The sequence below is a fragment of the Rhea pennata genome, chromosome 4 (assembly GCF_028389875.1).
Source record: "Rhea pennata isolate bPtePen1 chromosome 4, bPtePen1.pri, whole genome shotgun sequence".
Classification (NCBI taxonomy): Eukaryota; Metazoa; Chordata; class Aves; order Rheiformes; family Rheidae; genus Rhea; species Rhea pennata.
The window spans coordinates 14639607-14661796 of record NC_084666.1 but is presented as its reverse complement, the minus strand read 5'-3'; the positions used below and the strand labels follow the sequence as shown (position 1 = coordinate 14661796).

At 38.4% G+C, this 22190-nt stretch overlaps 1 protein-coding gene across 1 annotated transcript in view; it reads left to right on the top strand.

The window, feature by feature from the left end:
* Positions 1-22190, top strand: part of SLC2A9 (solute carrier family 2 member 9) — a gene marked incomplete at its 5' end in the record, with an annotated part of 101571 nt that overhangs the window by 6826 nt on the left and 72555 nt on the right. The window contains 3 exons of the mRNA XM_062575339.1: positions 5035-5195; positions 11496-11620; positions 13008-13153. Of these exons, the coding sequence (XP_062431323.1) occupies positions 5035-5195; positions 11496-11620; positions 13008-13153 (432 nt within the window). The remainder of the gene's footprint in view (positions 1-5034; positions 5196-11495; positions 11621-13007; positions 13154-22190) is intronic.

Here is a 22190-nt window from a genome sequence, read left to right as displayed (position 1 = left end):
AAACCGCTGAGTGTGAACTGTGCCGAGTGTGAAGCATTATCAGAATTTATTAAACACATACAGGAAAATTTGGTAATATAAAGACAAATGTTTTGAGTGAATATAAGTTGTCTTTTTCTGAGCTGCATTTTTAGAATTCATTATACGGGCCATTTCTCAGCAAGGTCTGTGGAACAACAATACAACGATGTGCTTTGTTCTTTGTACGGGGCGAGAAATCCCTGCTACTTATTGCCACACAGTTGCTGCCTTCTTCCTGCGTGAGTTTGCATTTCTGCATTCCTTGAAGACTAGCTTCTGGGAAAGTGCAGAGATGTATAGCTAACTGAGGCAGTTCGATAACCATCGCTGTGTGTGAGTAGACCTCATAACTCAAGGTCAAGCTCAAGGTCTTTTTTTTTTTTTTTTTTTTTTTTCCTTCTCTCCCTTGATGCAAGTTACTTACAGTTGGAGTGCAAGGAAAACTCCCTTGTGCTTCCATCCCTTGCACTGCTACCTTAATGAACTGAGGCAGCAGTATATGAGCTATTGATACCAATCAGCTACTATTCCTTCTAGGTTTTGATTAGAGGATAAGATTTTTGAAAAGATATTTTTGGTTTTTAACATTATTCAGACAACTGTTTGAAATCCCAAAGGACTTCATAGAATTCAGTAGACTTCTGTGATTGTGTTGGATTTATTTTGTATTTTTCATTTTTATTTTCAAGTGCAACTCCTCAAAACCTGTATGTGTTAATAGGTTACCATTTGTTGATGGGAATCCAGACAAAGGTGATGTACTGCTGCATATCAGGATGTTTAACTGTTATTCTGGAGTGTTCTAGTTTGTACTTTTTTTCTTGAATACTTTCAGTTATTTTATGTCTCTTTGTGAACAAAGCTATATTGAGAGCTACTTTACAAGAAAATTAGTTATAGCATGAAGGGAAAACAATTTTCATACTATTTTGCATCATTAGCATTACCAAGAAATGCTAATAATGTTCTAAAAATGTCTTAACTTAGTATTCATTACTATCAGAAATGATCTTCAAATAAGCAAGTTGTCTGAATCTAAATTTAATCTGAGTATTGATATGAAAGAGAAAGAGGATGTATTACTGGATTTAGTGGCAGATTCATTTGGAACTTTACTGTGGAATTCTTTTAAATAGACCAAACATCAAGTTGATTATTTTTTTCTCTAAAAATGTGCTTCACAGAATTTTCTGGCTGGTTCTGGTTTTCAAGTTGTTGTAAAAAATAAACACAAACAAACCCCCTCTTTTTTGGCCTATGTTAACAATTAAGAAGAAAAGCTTATTTCTTAGCTAAGGAACACAAATCTTTTGACTAATGTAAAATACTAGACTTATTCCAATCTCTTTCCTACCCTGTTTCACTCTATGTATGGTTTTGTCATTGCTCCCACCTTTTCATGTTTTTTCTGTCTGTTTGTACAGAAGCATATAAAATAGTATTGGAGAAATAAGATATCCCTGTCTTCCCTTTAATTCAGGACACGATACCAGTAACTTGATAGACAGAAGGCAGTACACAGGATGTTCTACCTTCACCTTTCTTGCATACTTTGCACGTGGAGAAACAATAAAATCCTCAAATTAAAAATTCTACATGTACAAGGCTGGAATATTTAAGATTTGAAATTCCTGGCCTAAATAGGGAAAGTATGGTGGTAGGGTTTATACTGCTGACTGCTGTCCCAGGATAATTTAGTAATGATGACATGATGGAGGAAATCTGAGAAGACACTAGGGAATGCTGCCAGGATTACACTTTTAGATACTGGAGAGCTTGTCTGGGAGCAGAGATGTAAAATGATTCAGGACATTGCACAAAGCTGCAATAGTGACCACGAGGCACTTACAGCTCTGTAAGGAGCAGTGAGCCTCCCGAATGGTATCATACCTTTACCTTGTTTCTAAAGGGGATCTGCATAGAAATGAAGCTTGACTAAAAGGAAACTAAATAGGCAATGTCTTTGCAGATGGTGTAGACACTATGTGAAAATGTCATACTGATGATACGACACCTTTAAATTTTAGACAGATGAAGAAACTCTGGCATGATTAAATCTCAGAGTAAGGGAAGTTGTTAAAGACATCCTTTAAAAATTGTGGTTGTGTCTCATGAGGAAAGTAGAAAAAGAATGTAAACTCTGACAAATTAAAACTAATGCTTTTGATTTCAAACAGAAGACTTGAAGATGTAGGGCCAATAGATCATGCTAAAAAAGAGTGTTCAGAAAATAAAGATGGAGCAAGAAAAGTGTATTAATGTTTTGGATTGGAAAAGCTTGGGGAAGTTCACATACTGAAACCCTTCTTTATGTGAGATACATTAGAGACACCATCAGAAATATCAGAAGGGATATGAAATAAAATTGCTGATAATTCTAGAACAAATTACCAAATTATCTTAGTATTTATTCAAAAGTGATAAAATAACCCAAGATACAAGCTGTGCATCACAGCTTCTTTTAAATAGCCTCAGTCACAGAGGAATAGAATTGGAGAATGTGACTTAAAATTTTTTTTAAGGCAAAATTTTGGAAGATATAAGCCAATAATTAGATATTTGTACCTGGAAAACTAATAAAAGCTACAGTAGAAGAGTGAGAAGTTGGGAAAGAGTCAATATGACTTTTGTGACAGAGAATTGTTATGCTTCAGGAATGCACTGAAGTTTTCCAAAGATTCACGAGGCACTTGGACTATCTAGAGGTACTCTGGAAGGGCCCTTATTGAGGACTCTTAAGGAAATGAAGCTGCCATGGGAGAAAAGTGTAAGTCTTGGGATAGCTGAAGAATTAGAAGATGGGAAATGTCAAGTCTCAAATTTGCATTTCTTAAGGGAGGCAGCTTGTTTTGTAGAATGTCTTGTATCTGGATCATAGGTGTCTGATTTCATGTTTAATACACCTTTAACTACTGAAAAAGAAGCTGCTTGCATTGTTTAGCAGCCTGAACTTCATTTAAAACAGTACTTATGTAAATTTGAAGGGGATAAGCTATAACTTATCTATAGAAGTGAATTTCAACAGTGTGTCAAAGCCAGCTCCTTTGGACTGATACTGTTCCCCCCCCCCCATCAGTATCAAACCAAGAACTGTCAGCTCTTGCCTTCCTCTTCTAACAGTTATTTTTTTGTCTGCAAATTCTTTAAGGCTCAAATGTTTTCTTTTATGGCTTGGCTTAGCAGGGCCTTGATTTTGTATGGCAACCAGATGCTGCGGTATCATAAATATGACATAGGTATAGACACCACCTCTCTTCTTCCCTCAGTCCATGAAATCCATTTGTTTTCAATTCACTCCATATTTAAACTAAAGAATTTGCTATAAAAGTACTCACTTTTAAAAATCTCATCCCTTTGAATAATCTAGACTTGTAAAAGTCACTTATTTTCAAACAGATTTGAGAACTGGACTGAAATATAAGACTGACATATAAAATACAAGTAATTTAAATGTATGTTGTTTTGTTGTGAACATTATGTAGGCTTTCACTGAAAATATTCCTACTTCTGTAACTTTTAAAGCAGCTTTAAAAAATTTCAGTCAAATTCCATAGGTTACATATGAATCGGAGTGAAACACCAAAGTGGTAGAAATGACAGAAGATAAATTGTTTCAGTGTTGGAGTGAAATTCCTGGTCTCATTTTATAGCTTTTGTTTTAATGCAATTTTCATGCACTGGAACAGACACATTTCTTCTTGGTGCGAAGACAGAAAGTGCATTTCATTTATTGTGCTATGTTGGGATTTGGTGTTTGTCGTGTAAGGCAGAAGGTTTAAGTTATTTTCCTGGATGCTTATAAATACTCTACCTATTCCTTTAATGAGTCCAACATCTGTTTTATTATTGGTATATATCCACCAGTTGCTGCAGTTCTGGGATTGGAATATGACTTGGGGTGATGTCCTACCACTGAAGGTGGGCTCTGCTGCCTTCTGCCCGTTGGGCAGCCCCAGGAGGGTGGTCTTGGCAGGCCCTTTGACATGAGGAGTGAGCCTGGAGTGGGGATGCTCAGCTTGCTACTTCACATCCCAAAACTGCCTCCTACGCATAGAGCTGCTGCCTAGGAAGTCTTAATTTCTGTGTCTTTGAACAAGTATTCAAAGAAATGCTTAGTGGAAGAGTGCTCATTTTCTGTGGTAGCTCATCACCTGGAATATTTTCTGTGCATGTGTATTTGCACAGATTTGTTAAAGCAGCAGAAGAGCACTGAGGCAAAGTAAGGGTCAGTAGATAGGGGAGATAACTGAAGGATGTTACTTGTGTTGCAGAAAGCGCATGTACAAATATGTGGGGATATTCTTCATTTTAAACTCCCCCTAGACGTGTTAACGTGTGGCTTTTGGTGCTCTATCCTGTAAGACAGATCCAACTCATCCCCTCATGAGAATCATGTTGCCCTCTGGCAGCTACTGGTGACAGCTCCCCTCTTCTTTACTTCCAGGCCACCAATTTCTGCCTGGTCACCAATTTGTAAGATATTTTTGCCTCTGCCTGCTGCATGGCGAATTCTAGCTTTCTTATGTTGCCCTTGAAAGTGTTAGTCTAGGATGCTTCACTTGCCTTGGGTTAAGTATATGTATGTGGCTGGTCGGCAGAGCGTGGCTGAGGTGCAATGACCTATCGAGTGCAAGCGGCCCCATCATGTGCCTTAACCTGTGTTCAGACTGAAATGTTTGTATGTGTATACGCTGTTAATGTTGTGGTGAAAACCTAAATTGTATTGCTAGTGCTCTATAGGAGCCTCGCCTTTATAAACCTCTTCTGCATTTGTGTCTACCTGTGGGTTTTTTTCCACCCTGTTTTTGACTGGTTGGTGGTTAAAATTATGTGTGCTTTGACAGGTTTGGGTCATCTGTATTACAGTTGCATCTAGAGGTGAGACTCTGCCTTTTGTAATGGGAGAAAGGATGATTTCTGCAAGCAAACAGCTATGTCTTGTGTTTTTTTTCTATCAATTGTGTTCTTAAAGAGTGATTTTTTTCTTTACAAGTGTTATGTATTCATTTTCAGTATATCAAGAGGTTTTACAATGAAACTTGGCAAAGAAGATATGGCTTCTCAGTGGAGGAAGGCACGCTGACACTCCTCTGGTCCATAACTGTCTCTATTTTTGCCATTGGTGGCCTTGTGGGTGCCATTATTGTCACCCCAATCGTGAAGTTCTTCGGACGGTAAGTGTGTCGGAAAACCACTTTCTAAAGCTATTCTTTGCTTGGTCTCTCTAAAGAGATTTTATGTTATTTTATTAAACAAGAAAACCCACAAAACTGTGAAGAGCTCTACTATAATGCAAATTTAAACATTTTGAGAGTGTAAAAACTCATTTCTGAGAGTTCTAAACTTCCAAGAGTAAAATTAGTTCTTCTGACCTCCGTATGCATCATCTGAGTTTGCAGCGGCCATTTCCTCTGAATTGGCAGTGGGTTGGGATAACAAGGAAGTTCAATAGTCAAGAGTGCAGAAGGAAAATACCATAAAATAAAAAAGATTTCATAAAGGATTGGCAGATTTTTTGTTCCATGAGTCTGCTGAGTTTCTCACCCTACACAGATAAAGCTATAAACATGTCTCATTTGCTTCTCAACAGCATTTGTTGTCTTTTGGTAATAAAAAATGTGGATTTTCTCTTTCTTTCCTTGTGTCAACTTTGACTATAGTTTGAAGAAGCAGACTAGAGTAAAATTCTTGTTTCTTGCTTCCACATTCTTAGTGGAATTCTCTTCCCTGCTCAATGACATGTTTGACTAATGGTAAATCTCAATCATAGAAAATCTTAGTATTCTAGGAATGTCGGGGTCAGTGTGCATTTGCATTTCCCTGCCAGGTAGCAGCTAGATATTTTCCATCAAATTTTTGTTCTGTACAATTTTCCAAAGAGAATTTGGTAAGCAGTTTGTAATTTCCCTATGCTTAGTATGGACTTATAAATAAATAAATAAATGTATGTTCTTAGCTGCCCATTGTGCATTTCATTCTATTTAATTGTAAGTTCCTTAGTAGGTGATAATTTCTGTTCAATTAAATCACTGAGTAAGGTCATCACAGAGGCTCATATATATAGGCATCCACCTCCACTGTTCTTAATTGTATTCTACATTTTGACTTTCTCCATCACTTTACATTGTGCTCTCCTAAGTCTAATTATCCAATCCTTGTTTAGATTTTTTTTTTCCTTCATTGTCCCCAGATTTTCTCCAACTTGTCCACATCCCTTTTTTCACCCCAAACAGTGTGGTTCCAGGTTCTTCCATTTCATGCTTACAAATCCTTATTCACTGCTCTGTAAATCTGTGATCCACTCTTCACTAATTTATTTTGTCCCATCAATTCACCACTTAATTTTCAATTCTTAAATATTTTTCATAGTCACTTTTTTTTCAGTCTTGCAGCTTCTTGTGCCAAATCACCAATTTGGCTTTTACACACTTCTTGAATATATGAACCTACCTCTGAGTTGTACAGATTAATTCCTGGAAGTGTCACTGAAGGGTCTGTGCTTTATATAAAAAGTGAAGTGGAATATGAGTTCATAGAAGATTCAGATCTTTGGTGAAGAGTGGAATGGCTTTGTGCACAAGGTTGTTAAAGCAGTGCCTGATATCAGTTGTTTGAATACCACCGATGGGTGCAGGTCATATTTCCAAGGTAGGGTTTTAAAGCTTGGTGGCTTGTCCCTGTTTATTATGTTTATCGCTGAGAAATCATGAAAATAGCACTCTCAGATACAGTGTAAGGGTGTTCGATTAGAGGTTGGAAGGAATTGCACCTCTTGCAGATAGACACGGGGGAAAGACTGCTCACCAAAGTGTGATTCTCGAGTTTGCTGTGTGTTTAGCACACCTAGTCTGGTCTAGGAAAGCAGACTGACACAGCAGTACAGTAACTGAAGGGCACGTTAAGTGTTGACAGAACAGTAAAATACTTTCACCGTAAAATTGTTCAAGTGTTGGTTGAAGAGTTGCAGTGCATCGCTCCACTTAGGCTGACGTGGAGTGATGAATGAAAGGGGATCGAAAGCGTTAGTCGGAAATAATGTATGACTTTGAGAAGAGTCTTATTGCTCTTACTGCTGAAAGACCAATAACGCAATTTTCAAAAATGATTTGCATTACCAAATTCTTAGGTCCTATTTATTTCCAAAGAGGTTCAGGGTAATATTTTCAGAGAGAACCTTTATTCACCTAAGTAGAAATCCCGTTTTCAAATGTGACTTTGGCACTTGATAATTTAAATTTGCTTCTGCTGCTGAAGAGCAGCTGCTGTTGCAGATCATAAACACTGAGCGCTGCACGCTGAGGACTGCCGAGGCCACTGCTAGGGAGGAGCTTGCAAATGAGGGATAAGGCCTTTCATCTAGCCCAATAAGCCATTTTGAATCTGAAGAGATTAAAGGAATTCATCTGGATTATTTTAGTAATGCCAGCACTTCTTTTTTTCTGAAGTGACCTACTGTACTTGAAATAGTGATCACTATTCATCTTGCTATTGACTTTGACAGCTAGTTATTTAACCCCTGAGTTTCCTTACTACATTTGTTGTATAAGGTATCATACTTGCTCCCTAAGATGAGCTTCTAGATTCTTTCTTATTACTAAGTTTTGAGGCAACAATGCATTTTTGAGGGAACTGTAATTCTACCATTTTACTAGTTTGGAATATTAGACAAATAAGCAGATTATTAATTCCAATCTCTAAGTAAAATCAATGCAGCTGTGGAGGGCAGGTACCTGGTAGGACCATGTTCTGGGCTCTGTGGAACTTACTGGTACTATGAGAGCAGGTGATGATTTTTGAAACAATGAGAGATTAACTGTCTGTGATCTTTGCAAAAAGCCAAGGGCAATTCTAGGGGAGGGATTCTCAATGTCCAAAATACCTTAAAAAAAAAAAAAAAGAAAAGAAAAAAAAAGAAAGAAAAGAAAGAAAGAAATCCCTGAAGTTTAGATCTATTTGTGTCTAGCTGATGGGTGAATTCTGTATTGACTGAGATGCTAACAGAAATTGTGATTTTTACTGAGCAAATGGCTCTTCTCTTAAGACTGCCTTAAGACTTGGGTATCAAATTGGAAATTGCATTCCTGCAGCTGGGACAGATACCTAGCCACAAGAGAGAGACAGTTTTTGGTACTAGATTGCAAAACTTACCCTTTGGGTTAGGATGTAACTGCTTGTGACAAGTCCTCTGTGTTCAAACAATCAGAAGTTTTTGGAAGCAATTTCCTGTTGGAATGAATGCGTACGCTTCATCCCCAAAGCTTTATTTCTTCTGGCTGGAGACAATGCTGAATTATTGGAGTAGAAGGAAAACGCTTCACATTTAAATGGATGTTAATCTAGTGCTTTTAGTGCAAATGCTGCAGCAGACGTGGCTGGCCACAAACCATTTGATTAATATACACATGATGTAAAAAAGAAAGCAGTGATTATCTTTCTTTTTAGTCTACTTGGCACATCCCAGGGCTGTTTTCACATAGCGCAGTATGTGGGAGGCTGGGCGGCCGCCTGTGCCCGGGCTCCCACTCCTAGCTCTGGCGCTGTTTTGCAGGTTAGCTTTGGGTCGAGTCCTCTTCGCTCCCCAGTCCTCTGTTCACCCGGTTCCCCGTAAAGATACCGATACACTCTGTAACCTTCAGCAAGACTGAAATGTGCTATGCGAGAGCTAGGCAGAGCATTTATAGTTTAATATGTCTCATGTGCCTTCTGGACTATCGGTCCATCGGTTTGTGATTTGGGATGTTAAGGAGATGATTAAGTTGTCCGACACGTCAGTGCGTCTGTACTGATGTACTGTGCATGTGGTGAGCACCGTTATCCAACACGATCCGTCTGGAGTCTCCCAAGGGCAAGTGTCTGCTGCCACGGCCTGGGAAGCGTGGTGTCTTTATATCACTTACAGCGGAGTTACACAAGCAGCAGCTTGCGGGTTTTTCTGTTTTGTTTGTTTTTCATGGGTCATATTTTTTGAGTAATGCAGTTTTGAGTCTATATGACCAGGAAAGCATGGCGCTTTATCACTGTAGCGATTTTCATGTAGCGTGGCCTGGTTGGAGCTAAACTGGGGCCATGCGTAGAGTTTGGGGAGCTTTATTTTATTATATTTTTTTCTGTTCTTTGTTGCATAGAACAGGTGGTCCTTGGGCAACTTCATCTGTAGAAACGTGCATTTGGTAGGGTTTGTTTTTAATGAAAAAGTAAGAATGTAAAAACTTCAGATGAATCTGTAACACTTGTTTGACCTGGATGAAACTTTTTTCTGTTTTTTGGCATTAATTATCTCCCTTCAGCCTTTTCAAATCATATCCATCTGAAAAATCTCTTTTTAATGGGTAAAATCAGCACACTTGATAGTTGAATTATATAGGCATATGTTTTAAATGGGCCAGATCTCTTCTATTTGATCTTCTATTTTTGATGTTTGATCTTCCATTTATTAATGAAAAAAAACATCACTGACAAGCAGGAAAATTAATTAAATACAAACATTAAAATATTTCCTGTTAAAAATATGTTGATCTGTTGTAAGAAATTGGACAACTTTTTTCAATAGGTGGGAAATTTCCATTTGGTACTGTGTGCTGAACTTGAGAAGAATGTGGATTCCTGTTACCTCCTTTTGGTAGAGAAAAAAGTGAAGAGGGAGCCTTTCTGGTCAAACCTATTCTCTCACATGGAAATTGCAATACTAACAGATTGCAATCCACCAAGGATACTAACAGATGTAAAAACGCTTGTATATTTTAACAAAAATGGATATTCTCAGCCTGTGTCAATTACCATCAAAGTTAGTGGATTCCTTGCAATTTGTATCATCATTGAGGTTTGTCCAGATCTTAAACTAAAATTTGTTTTCAAATCAGTTGTTTCCTTCATTTACTGTTGTGCAAGGGATCGGAGGCTTCGCTATAGAATTGTACCTTGAAAACCAAAACTAGACCATGCTCAATTATGTGGCTGCAACATCTGGTAGAGACAAAACTCCGTTGTTTTATCATATATAGTTAAATGAAGTGACTCATAGATGGAAAACGTAGGGTAAGACCCTTCTCTTGCCCCATAATTGTGAAAATTACAGTGTTTTGTCATCCATCAGACCCTAGGCGGTGCAGAGCAGGGCTGTGGCCATGGCTGTGCTGTGGGGAGACCTCCACCAGCAAGTCCTTAGCTGGGCTCTGGCCCTGCCCAGGAGCCATCAGAAACTTTCAGTCACTCGCAAGGTTGAGCTTGATGATAACAAATTCTCCAGCTGTTTCCCTGCAGGCTGTAATTTAGCAGAAAGCCACTTAAATCCATGTTTGTGGAGAGATAGCAGGATGTGTACTTAGATGGCAGTGAGTCTTTGAGCTCTGGGCAGATTTGCTACTTAATCTCTCAATAGAGAGTAATTGCAGCAGAGCTTTGGATCTTAGGTCTTAAACCAGTTTGCTTCCATGTGTTCAAAAAAATCTCATCTTGTATATCACAGTGAAATGCTTGAGTGTCAAAGACCTGTGAAATCCGACATAAAATTTCTTTTATGAAGTATTTCTTTCTGCAGAAGTTATCATACTTGTGATTCACTGTTGAAATAATGAATCCCTCAAACCTGAGCGAAAATGACTTCTGCAAGATGAAAACTGTAAGAAATAAAGCAGGCGATATGGAATGGATGAGAAACTGAGATGTTTAGAAAAAACTTAAAATGTATTTTCATGTTGGTTGTCTTTGCAATGGATTCTTTTTACTTCAGTGCAGTAATTTTACATAAAGAACAATTCTGGAAGATTTTTTTCACCCTTTATTTGACTATTTTTGAATGAAATAATTTAGAATTTGGAAAAAACAGATAAGATGTATAAAAAAAATTTTTGATTAACTCAACAGTTTTTGGAAAGAGGCTCATTTTTGTCACTCCTGTGATTCCCAAGTGCTTTTTCTAACTCTACAAGTAGTAATTTTCATCAATGTATATATTTAATACGACAGGGTTTAAGGATAAATTATAATAGCTTAAATATATCAATGTTCGAAAGATCTCCAAATGGCAGAAACTATGTATGTAGCATTAGCATGCCTATAATTATGTCAGTTTATTGCTACTTAGAGTATATTGTTTCCTACATATGCACATCTACCCAAGGATGTATGTTTGTGTACGTGTATAAAGTCTCCGGTATGGCTCTTGCATTTTTAGGATGTATAGGATGGTGGATTGCCATGCCTTTGAAGTACATATCTTTTGGTTATGATGTTGGGTTTTTTTAAAGAGGTGGTATGGATTTGCTCCCTGTATTTGATATAGGTTTGGAACAATGTGGATATTGGATACAGTGTTGTACTCTGGAACTCCATCCAACAGGTAGCAGGCAGTGTTTGTTAGGCGGTACTTGGTTTTATTTATGAATATTTCAGAATCATAGCTAGTGTTCTTTGAATATGATTAGGGTTTAATTGTCATGATTTTGGCATCCATGTAAAATATCTTCTGCTTTCAGGAAATGTACGTTGCTGCTCAATAACGTATTTGCAGTTGTGGCCGCACTGTTGATGTCCCTCTCTTCATTAGCGGGGTCGTTTGAAATGCTTATACTGGGCCGCATTATAATGGGTGTCGATGCAGGTAAGCTTTTCTCCTGCTGTACCTATGTGTAATGTTTATGCTGTGCACAATCTTCCTCCTCTCCTCCAGTGAGGTCTTTCCGTATATTACAGAGGCAAGTCAAGGACTACCCACACTGATTTCAGGGGGACAAAGCTGCAGAACAAGGATGAGAGGATCTGATTTTCACTGAAGACACCCAAATGGATACTAGCCACAACAGTTTATCCTGTTTGTTCCTTCTCTTGCCTCCTCCCACCCCTAGAATACATCTACCTTCATGCCGTGGAAATCTTTGTGTTAGGAGTGTGTGGTCTACTGATTAAAACTGCTTGCTGTTTTGCACTTAGGAGTTTTGGGATCCCAAGCTAATACCAGTAGGATTAAGCTGAAGATATGGAACACTGAAGTTCCCTTCTAGCAACGTTGTCTTCTCAGTGTTGACATCAATTGTGGAATTGTTACTGCACTCAAATATTCCTGCATCAAGCAGGGTACTCTAATATTCTCAGTAATTCCACTGATCACTGAATGGTGATAAATATTTACCTAATGTGGTGCAGACTTCTAGGTGAATTAAGATGGTGTTAGCCTCTCAGTATAATTCTGTGAATGTGAAAAATGAAACATGCTTTGACTTCTGCCTCATGAAGCCCAGCTTGTGCAAGCTCTGACTGTCTCACTGGTAAGCACAAGCTGCAGTTGCTTGAAGGCAGTTGTCTCTCCCAAGCAAGGTGCAGCCTGTGGGTAATTTTGGTGCTTGCTGCAAACTTTTGTCTCAAATTACCACCAGGCTGCTGAACATTTGGATCTTTGTAGGTACTGTCAATGTGCTAACCGGAGTTGTGCATTTTTTTCTTCTGGTTTTGAACAGCATTCTCCCCCTTATTTTATGCCTGCTTTTACAAGTTCATCACATCTGTAAGTCTGTACTGAGATGAATATCTGCTAATACTCTATACAGTAAAAATGTTTCCTTTGATACTATCTGCTGTGTGTGCTTGGACAACTGCTAAGTGTTGGGGCTTTTTTTGTTTTATTTTTTTTTTAACTTGTACTCATGTTAACTTAATTTTGCTTACTTTGACATGAACAAATTTAAAATGTAAAATCCAGTTTCATGGTGATTCTCATCTCTAGTAACCTTTGTGGCTTCTCTTCAAATAGCAGCCCACACACATCTCTGTAGATACGTAATACAGATAATCAATCTAATGGTTATTAAATGGCGCAAGAGTAATTAGGCATGCAGAGAAAATAATTCTTATTATCTGTGGATAGATTTAGTTCTGTTCTTTGCAGGTTTTTATACCACATTTGTGAGCAGATTACTACTTGGACTCCTCTCAATAGACATAATGAAAAGGCAGTTAGACTCAATTTATTTTCTTTTTTCTTTCTTTCACAGGCATTTCTCTAAGTGCTCTTCCCATGTATTTGAGTGAAATATCTCCCAAGGAAATCCGTGGTTCATTGGGTCAGGTCACAGCAATCTTCATCTGTATTGGTGTCTTCACTGGGCAAGTGTTGGGGTTGCCAGAAATATTCGGGAAAGTAAGTATTTAAGAGAGATTTTCTGCTGTGAAAGAACACAAGCATGTGTTTTGACTGAGTTCTTTACAAAAATGGAAAACGGAACCATTGTGTTTTCTTTAGAAGCACTTTGAAAAATGCTTTCTTCTATGCCTTTAAAAAGTGTGTGCGCAACTGAGTTTGGTAGATGTGGCAAGTAATTTTAACAGCTTGAGTGGCTTCTATGTGCATATGTGTCTTTTCTCACTCTGCCCCCATTTCTTGATGTACTTTTCTTTTGTGATTTGCACTGCATTCCTGTTTCTTTAGGTACCACAAAAGCACTTAGAGCTTTTGCATAATTCGTTTAAAATTCTTTGAAGTGAGATAGAGCTGTTACAGGCTTAGCATTTTTACAAGAACCTGAATGCAAGGACTTGCCCAATGATTATGGTGCTTCCTGTAATACAGTCACTGCCGTAGACCAGCAGGTGAAAGAACAGGCCGCTATGCCCCTCTATGGAAAGAGGAAAACCCGTTCTGATGAATGAGGTTATTTTCCTATCCTAGGCTGAGATTAACTCAGTGGCCACTGGATGTCATCGTTACTCTGAATAAATGAAGCTGAGGTTTGCTCAGGCTGGCACTTGGAAATGATTTTCCTCTGGAGATGAACCTTTGAAATGTGCAAGCACCCCTGTTCAGTGAAACCTGAAACCCCCTTCCGACAGCTGGCCCGGGTGGGAAAGAGCTCGAAAGTGAGAGTAGCTTGTCCTCCCGCGTCCTGCGCGGTCAGCTGCTTTGGAAAGGGTGACTCCAGCCGCCCTGGCACTTTTATTTTTGCCTGGGCAGCTCTCCTGTCCTTGTCCTCCCTTACCAGCTTCGGCTCTCCTGAAGGCAAACGGGTTGATTCAGCTAACGCTTTTGGTAAAGCGCAGATACCCCACTCGCCCTGCCCCTTCCTCTATTAAAACGGATGTGGCTGTCTTTCATTGCAGATTTAAGCGGTGTGCAGATATCCCTTGCCTGCTTTGGAAGCTCGTCTGTCCTAGACAAGGGTGTTAAATGTCAAGAGGCCAATGCAACTGCTTAGAGTATGAATCAGTGCTTATGTAGTACACTTTGATTGACTGGTCGGTTTTTAAGCATACCTCACCTTTAATGGTGTATGTGTTTTGTGAAAAATCTCATTGCCTGTTAAATATGGATGAGAGATACTTATTCCTTAGTTCTAGCTCACTCTTTGAGTTTAAATTGCTCTTTTATTTGCATTCTCCCTTTCATCCCTCTCCGTTTTCATCACTCCTCCGTTATGGAGGTTGTGATGCTGTTCCCCCAAACTGCTTTTATATACAACTAATTAATATCAGACTATTAAAAATAACTATCAGTTTACATAAAAGGAAGTCTACTTTATCTGTAGAATTATTCTTTTTCAATTTGTGAGAGCAATTCCAGCATGCAGAAGTGGCAAAGTTTTGACTGGTGTAAATTACCATATTTCCAGCAAAGTTAATGTAGCCCTCTTGATTTTTCCAGCTGGGTTCCTGGGTATACTTTCCTTTTCATACATTAACAGCATTTAGCACTGAGTGGGAGTCTGCACAAGGAGCAGACATCCCTGCCGGGGGAACTGCTGCAGAGAGTTTGTGTGATGGATTCGCTTCTGCTGATGCTGGGAAGTGTTCAACATGATGGTCTCTCCTTTTTGAGTTGTTCAGCTCTTGCAAACTTCCCTTCTTCCTCCCTCCTGCCCCGGCCTCGCAAGCATCTTGCACAAATTTCTGTCACATTGATCTAGTTCAGAAATACGTTCAAGGCATTTGCAGACTATTTTCTAGATGTCAGCTTTGTCTGCATGACGCAGAGTCAGTGTTGTGGATGGACGGTCAGGTTTCAGTTGCTGACTGTTATTGCACTGCGTAAATGCAGACCCGATAATCTTTGAACTAATGCAGAAAACCGTCATAGCGCTGCAGTGAAAACAGGGTAGGAAAGGAAGTGCTCCCCTGCGCCACAGAGCCCAGAGCCCTGCTGTCCTCACTACGTTGTAATCTCCGTTGCAGACAGATTATCAGGGTTTGTCTTTAAAGATCATTGGGTGTTTCCTATCTCTTTACACTTCCTAAGTTTTTTACAGAAGGTGCAAGTGGTAGAAAATCTTCTCATTTTCATTCAGAATCTTTTTTCTTGGATAATTCTTTTGATTTCTACTCATTATTCTTTAGATCAAATGCTATTTTCCCCTTCATTTATTTGCCTCTCCCTTATTTTTTTCCAGCTATTTAAGTGTGATGGCCCTGCCCGTGATCTTCATCTTTCAGGGCAGATTTTGTCTCCTCTTATGTCCTCAATCCTCAATCTCCTTCTCATCCTAGATGTATCAATTCTAGTTTTAAGTTTGAATCCAAGAGACTAAAGTTTTACAGATAACCCAAATGAAATGTCACTTTTTTATAGAGTAATATATAATATTTCCTTATTTCTGTCCTGGGAATATTTTGGAGGAAGTGGGAATACTTTTGTCTTTTTTCCTATGTCATACCATATTGACATGAACTTGTCAAACACTACTCCATCCAATTTCTAGATCATGGTGTAAACAACTAGGTGTAAAAAAAAAAAATCTAACAATGACTCTAAAAAGTAAATACAGACACTCATTTGTATTCTGAATATGCAGACTTTTATTCTATTGGCCTCCAAAGCTACTAATTTTAAAGTATTGAGCCTGTAGAATGTATTCCTTTAGTGTGCACCACTTAACCAGACTGATTATTCCAAAGACGCAGAGCTGTAGTCACGACGCTGTCCCTTCTTACTGTGCTTTGATTTTCTTACTTTTGTTCCCTTTCCTATATCCTTCCTCCCACCCAAATTCCAGGCAAGAATCAGCGCTTTGAATAAAAGCACTGCTGTTATAACCTATGGCAAACCGTGTCTACGGTATCTCTCTTGAAGCCTAGGAAGTTACCCAACAGTAAAAGTTGGCTAGTGACCAGAATACAGAAGGCACAGAAGGTTGTATAGCAAGCTCAGCTTTTTGTATATCCAGCTGAAGGAGAAAACAGATATTGAAGATATGGAAAAAGTCAGACCTCGCTCTTCTTAAAACCCTGCCTTTTAGGTGGTTCAGTGATTCTGCAATTAAATCACCCAGTCGGGTTTTCTGACAGATTGTTGCCTACAGAGTTTGCTGAGCTTTGCCAGCTTCAGGCTTGAAAGTTCAAGTTTGCACTCACTCTCTTAAGGGGATATTTCCTGGCCTGGTTCTTCCATATCCCAGATAGCAGATCCTCAGTTATCTCAGTATCCTCAGCTCTCCCTCTGTAATTAACTCTTCTAGGTAGTCCTGCAGGTAAGCCTGTGTCCCACCCTGAAAGTCTTCCTGAGTGTGTTAACATGATTTAAATGTTATAGACCACTATGGTGTCACTTTCCATTGTTTCAGCTTCCTTGATGGACATTATTTTTTTATTTAATCAGAAAGGACTTATGAATATGTGTTTGTGATTGTTTCTGTATTCATGTTTTTTTTTATATATGTTGTGCTATTTCTGTCATCTGTATACCAATATGAGAGAGAGGAAGATGTTTCACTGTGTGAATGTATGGAGGATAGATAAATTCTTTTGTTTTTTTTTAATTAAACTCTAAGAGCCTGTATAGACCCTTATCCAACTCTAATTTTCTTTATAAGCCCCTTGAAAATGACATATTTAAAGTGATAGATAGTTCTGTGTTTAAGAAAGTTTATACAGGAATCTTTCATGTTGCTTCAATTACTTTACAAGTTCTTGTAGAAGTACAGCTTCACTTACACTAAAATAGACAGTGATGAAATAGCTAGGTTTGAAGTCTGGTAGTTGTAAGCTGTTCTGAAAACTAAGCTTTGATTTTGCTTGTCAAAGCTTCATTTTTAGTGTTTTTTTTCTTTTTCTGATCCTCCCTAAGACTCTAGACTCAAGGTTTTCTTAAAAACTGATGAGAAATTATAAAAGAGAAAAGCAAGCAATACTAATTTCCTCCAGGAACCACAGTCTGCAGGTGGACACCCGTGAAAAAATGATCTGTTTGAGACACTGGAAAGAATCTTTTATGTTAGTGTGATAACATAAATAGTGAATTGATCAATATTCCTCTTATTTTTCTGTGAGCTCTTCTGTTCTATACATTTATCTTCCTCTTGAACCTTGACTGTGGTCAGTTATTTGTTTTTCAAGCTATGGCTGAGAATTTATTTCAGAATACAGAGCTGAGAGCCCTTGTGGCAATAAGAGATAGAGAACTTAAGCAGGTGTCCTACAACTGCATGAAACAGCTTTATACTTCATGGACACATGCTGCTTATGGAATATAAAAAAAACGTGTTAACTGAAACTGAAGCATTTTACTTCTAACTTCTGTTAGAGCAGGATAAAGTCATGGATTAGTTTGTCATCTTCCAGAGTCACTTTAATTCCCAAATTGTTGTTCTATTTGATGATTTCAAACTTCTGGTTGCACAGAATAGAAAAATGTTAACGCATGTTCTCTCTAGTTATATTTCCAAAACACAACTAGAAATATAACTAAGTGCACATAGACTTGTGTATGATAAACTGCTATGCAAAGATCTCAGTCTACTGTATTGAACTTTTAAAAAGAGAGTTACTAGGGTGATTAAACCTATGCTAAATACTTGGATATACGGTTTAGTTTAAGTACATGAATAGCCTTGCTGATTGCAGTGGGACTGCTTAGATACGTAGAAACATGCAGCGTTGGAGCTTTAGTGACTCTATTGTAGCATATAAATTGCTAGTTATTAACAAGATATTAAGAGTAAAATTCAGTGTAGGATGTGGGAATAATAAACTAGAAATTAAGCTCATCAGTTTAGGACCCTAAACTTTTTTTGATCTCGAGGTACCTAAGTTTGGAGCAAACATCAGTAATGGCTGAGGGAGTATTTTCTCATCCTCCTGTAAAGACTACTGTGGTGACAAACTTGCAAAAGGAGACTTCAGGTTACCGTGGTCCCTGCATTCCTCTAGGCTGCTCAGCTGGTACAGAGTCTCTTAGAAGCACAGGGCAAAATCTCTTTATATTCTTGTAATAAATGCAAAACTGACTTACAGGCTGGAGCCTTCCCAGAAGAGTATTTTAAAACTTATGATAAGGATGCAGGAGACATACTGGTGCTTGTAAGTGACTGCTCAAATCCGTAAGGACATCATATCTGCTAAGAAGAGCTCAGAAAAAAAACTTGTGAAGAAAGAAACTTCTACATACAAATTTAAAACAACTACACAAAAAAACCCCCACTCCTCAGTGCTTATTGAAATAATCATAGTTTTCAGCATGTATTTGCCTATCTTTCTGAGCTGGGACTGATTTTGTGCATCTGTGTTTACATAATATGGAAATCTAACTGTATTTCCTGTACACTGTTACCAGGCATAGCAACTACAGATTTAAGAATTAGCTGAGGAAGTGAATTTTGGGGGATAGTGACCCTTTTTAACGGATACTCAGGATTCTTTTTTTTAACCTAGTGATGGGACATTTCATACGTCTCTGCACAATAGCACATAAGGTGCAGAGTCCCTCCTTGCTGAAGCAATTTTCCTGTCATATATCCAAGTACTGGCACATAATTACCAGCTGTGAGTTACTGATCAGGGGCTTGAGGTTGCCTCATGCAGTCATTGATGCAACCAAGGGAAACTAGTTTGCAGGTACTGGGCTAAGGAGGCAACACCTTGGTGACCCTGACAAGGATCTCAATATGCTGCCGGGGCCCTCTGGGGTGTTTCATGCCCACAGAAGAATTTACAACCCAGAAACTGTGTGCATGTCTGTCTCGTTCACGTGATTTTACCAAATTTGCCTCCATATTGGTAGTATCTATGGGAAGGCTAGACCTGCTCCCGGTCTGAGGGACACGGTGGGTGCTGTTGATGAGGTAACCACACTGTAGCTGTAACTGAGACATCAGGTAAGGTATTTTGCTTACATCTGTGGTGGACAAGATGATTTTTTTGTGCTCACTGGAAATTATAAATCAACATTTTATTAGTCCCCCCCAACAGACACAAAGGTATCTGTTTGACTGTTACCTATACAGGTCTCATGCACGAGGGTCTTTGTACTTGCAAAGAAGTCTCATTCCCTTAAAGATGTGCTGTGGGACTTTTAAGGTTTAAATTTTTACTTTTTTGTTAGACTTGAAAGAAATATTGGCTTTTTTTCAGTTATAGTAGTTGGCCTGATAAAAGGCAGTGCCTGTGTCTGCAAACTTCATCTTCTCGTGTGTTAGGTAGACTCTGCTTCTGTTGTTTATGAGGAAATAAACTTTTTGGATGATGATTTGCATGTCTCCTTAGTCCCGAAGTATCTGATAATATTTACAAATCTCTTATTGTTATATACAAATATATACAAATCTCAACCATTCTGAAGATACCTGGTGATTAATATTTCAATTTTAGTTTCCTTTGTCCTTTGTGAAATTGCACATATGCAATTTTATCCTTTACAAATTGCATATTAAGGCTGTGGTAAACTGATTGAGTATGCAGTGACAGTACTAAGTAGCAAAGTATATTTTTTGAGACTTGTTTTTCTTTCTTTGCTTTCAAAACCATTGACAAAATGAAAAATCAGGAGAGAGGTTCTTGACTGGTATTTTATTTTTGAAGGGTTTTCTTTTTTTAAACTCAAATGTCGAAACAAAATGAGACTTTTGAATCTAAACAGAATTGTTTCATTTAAAAGAAGTGTCAAGATGACAAGACTAACTGTTCCAGCTGTTTTTTAAATACTAAATGTGCTTTGATTTTTTTTTTTTGTCACTTTAATATATTTTGATTAACGTGAGTCTACATGCTTTGCTGAAATGAAATTTGTCAGAAATTCTACATAGGTCTAACATACTTCTACTATTTGTTTCTAAAGAAGCTCAACTATCTGTGCTGGCTGATTCCATTAAAAAAAATATATATTTTTGAGAGCACTCCACTTCCCATTGCTTTTCTCAGAAATGAGTAAACAATGAAAACAAAATGATGCAATTTATACATTAAGTAAAAAGCTGTTGACTCCCCAAAAGCTGGACCAAAAAATATCTTGGGATCAGACACTTTAATTCTCTCTCTCCCTATGTGAGCAGCATGATCTACCATGCAATTTAATGACCAGGAGGTCGTGAGACTTAGGAACTAGCCACTCCCAAGTCTGCTTTAAGTTCTGATCCAAAGGTAGTTCAATGAATAATAAAAAACTTGCCATTGATTTCTGTGGATTTTGGATTAGAATTGTACAGCCTTAAACTTGCTGCCCTTCTAGCACTTAAGTACCTTGGCGTACGTTAAGGCTCATGTAATCTTGTCGTTAGAGCTATATCCATAGTAGTGGCACACGAAAATAAATATCCACGTGGGTGCAGAATGAAGGAGAAAACTGCATGCTGTCTGGGTTGCTCCTGTTTTAAATGAGAAGGCAAGCAATTTATAACTCTGTTATTAAAATGTATTTTGACAGAAGTGGGTTGTGGGAATGCTCATGCAATGAGAAAATTGTATCCAGTTGGGATACAAGCATTAGGAGGTGAGGGTGGTCATCTCCACCGCTGGTGGAGGACACAGAGCCATGTTGTAGGTGGTGCCTGGGACCTACAAGGAAGACAGCTGTCCTGAAAAGCTGCAATTAGCTGGTCTGAAGCCTGAAAAATAGAGCATGTACTCATTTCTCAGCTGCCCCGTGCTCATCCCCACTAGGCCTTACCCTTGACTTGTGGAAGAAAAGACAGTTCTAATGCTAAGAAATTAATTCTGTCTTGGTGCTTTTTCAGTTCTTGGCCACAAGCTGACAAGGTTGTCTTTTACGATTGGCAGTGTTTTACGTGGCACAGGAATAGATCAACTAGGAAATGCCAGAGCTGTGTAGGTTTCTCAGCTGTGTACATGCAAATCCTCCTGTTCTGAGCAAGGCTGTGGGTTTTTTGTTTGTGCTTTTTTGTTTTTGCTTTTTTGTTTTTCTTTTAAGTGGAAGCGTTTAAGAAATGGATGCCAAAATCCTTGTTTACATGCTTCTCTTCAAGGAATTTTGGCACTTGGTTTCTCTGTCCCTAAGAAATGGACTATTTTTTATTTATTGCCTAGTTATGGATGTCCACATTCAAAAAGTTTGGTGCTAGTATCCTCTAGACAATTATGAAAAAATTTGTAAATACTTGATATCCATATTAGAAGCATGTTTCTTTGGTTTCAAATGTGCAATATAAATAAATACAAATAAGTTATGCATTAACATTTATGTGGCTGAAAGTATTTGTGATACGGTGATGTTTTTACACCATGCCCTTTTTAAAAAGAATGAGATTCAACTGCTTGAACATAAGCATGTAGTATCATTTTGTTGCCCTAGGGGATCTTGCATGTCCCCGTGGGAATGGCAGATGTGACAAAGATGTGACCCAGAGACCTACTCCCTTCTGGGGCTGCAAAGGGAGGCAAAGAAGACGCTCCAGGGCATGTAGAAATGACACCAGACAAATTTTTGTGCATGTGTGTGTCTGTGTGTGATTATATTTTTCCAAACTAAAGTTACAAAGTTTGCCTGCTTATTATAGGAACACAAAAAGGAAGAGATTGCCAGCTCGTTGGGTCCCTGATGCTTCAGGTCATAATTATCATGCACTGGATGCAAGGGACTTTCATCTCTTTATGTTCTCTCTATATAAAATGGGGAAAATGTATCACTTTACATGAGAAGAATATTGTGCAGAAGAACTCACTGATGTCTGTACTGTTCAGTGCCGTAGTAAACACTGTCATAAAATCCCCAAAGAATTAATTCCAGAATTAATATTTAAAGGAGTGTGGAAATGTGACTGGTAAATAGACATTGAATATCTGTTCACTCAGAGATCGTAGTTCGTTCTGTATGCTGAGCGAAAAAAAAGGGGGGACTAGGCGGTATTTAGGCTTTTATTGTAATCATATATTATTTTAATGTAATTTTCTGCAAGTTTCAAGCAGTAAGCTGAGTGAGCCCTTAACAGCCCCATCAGATGGCATCGCTCTTCCTGGGCTGC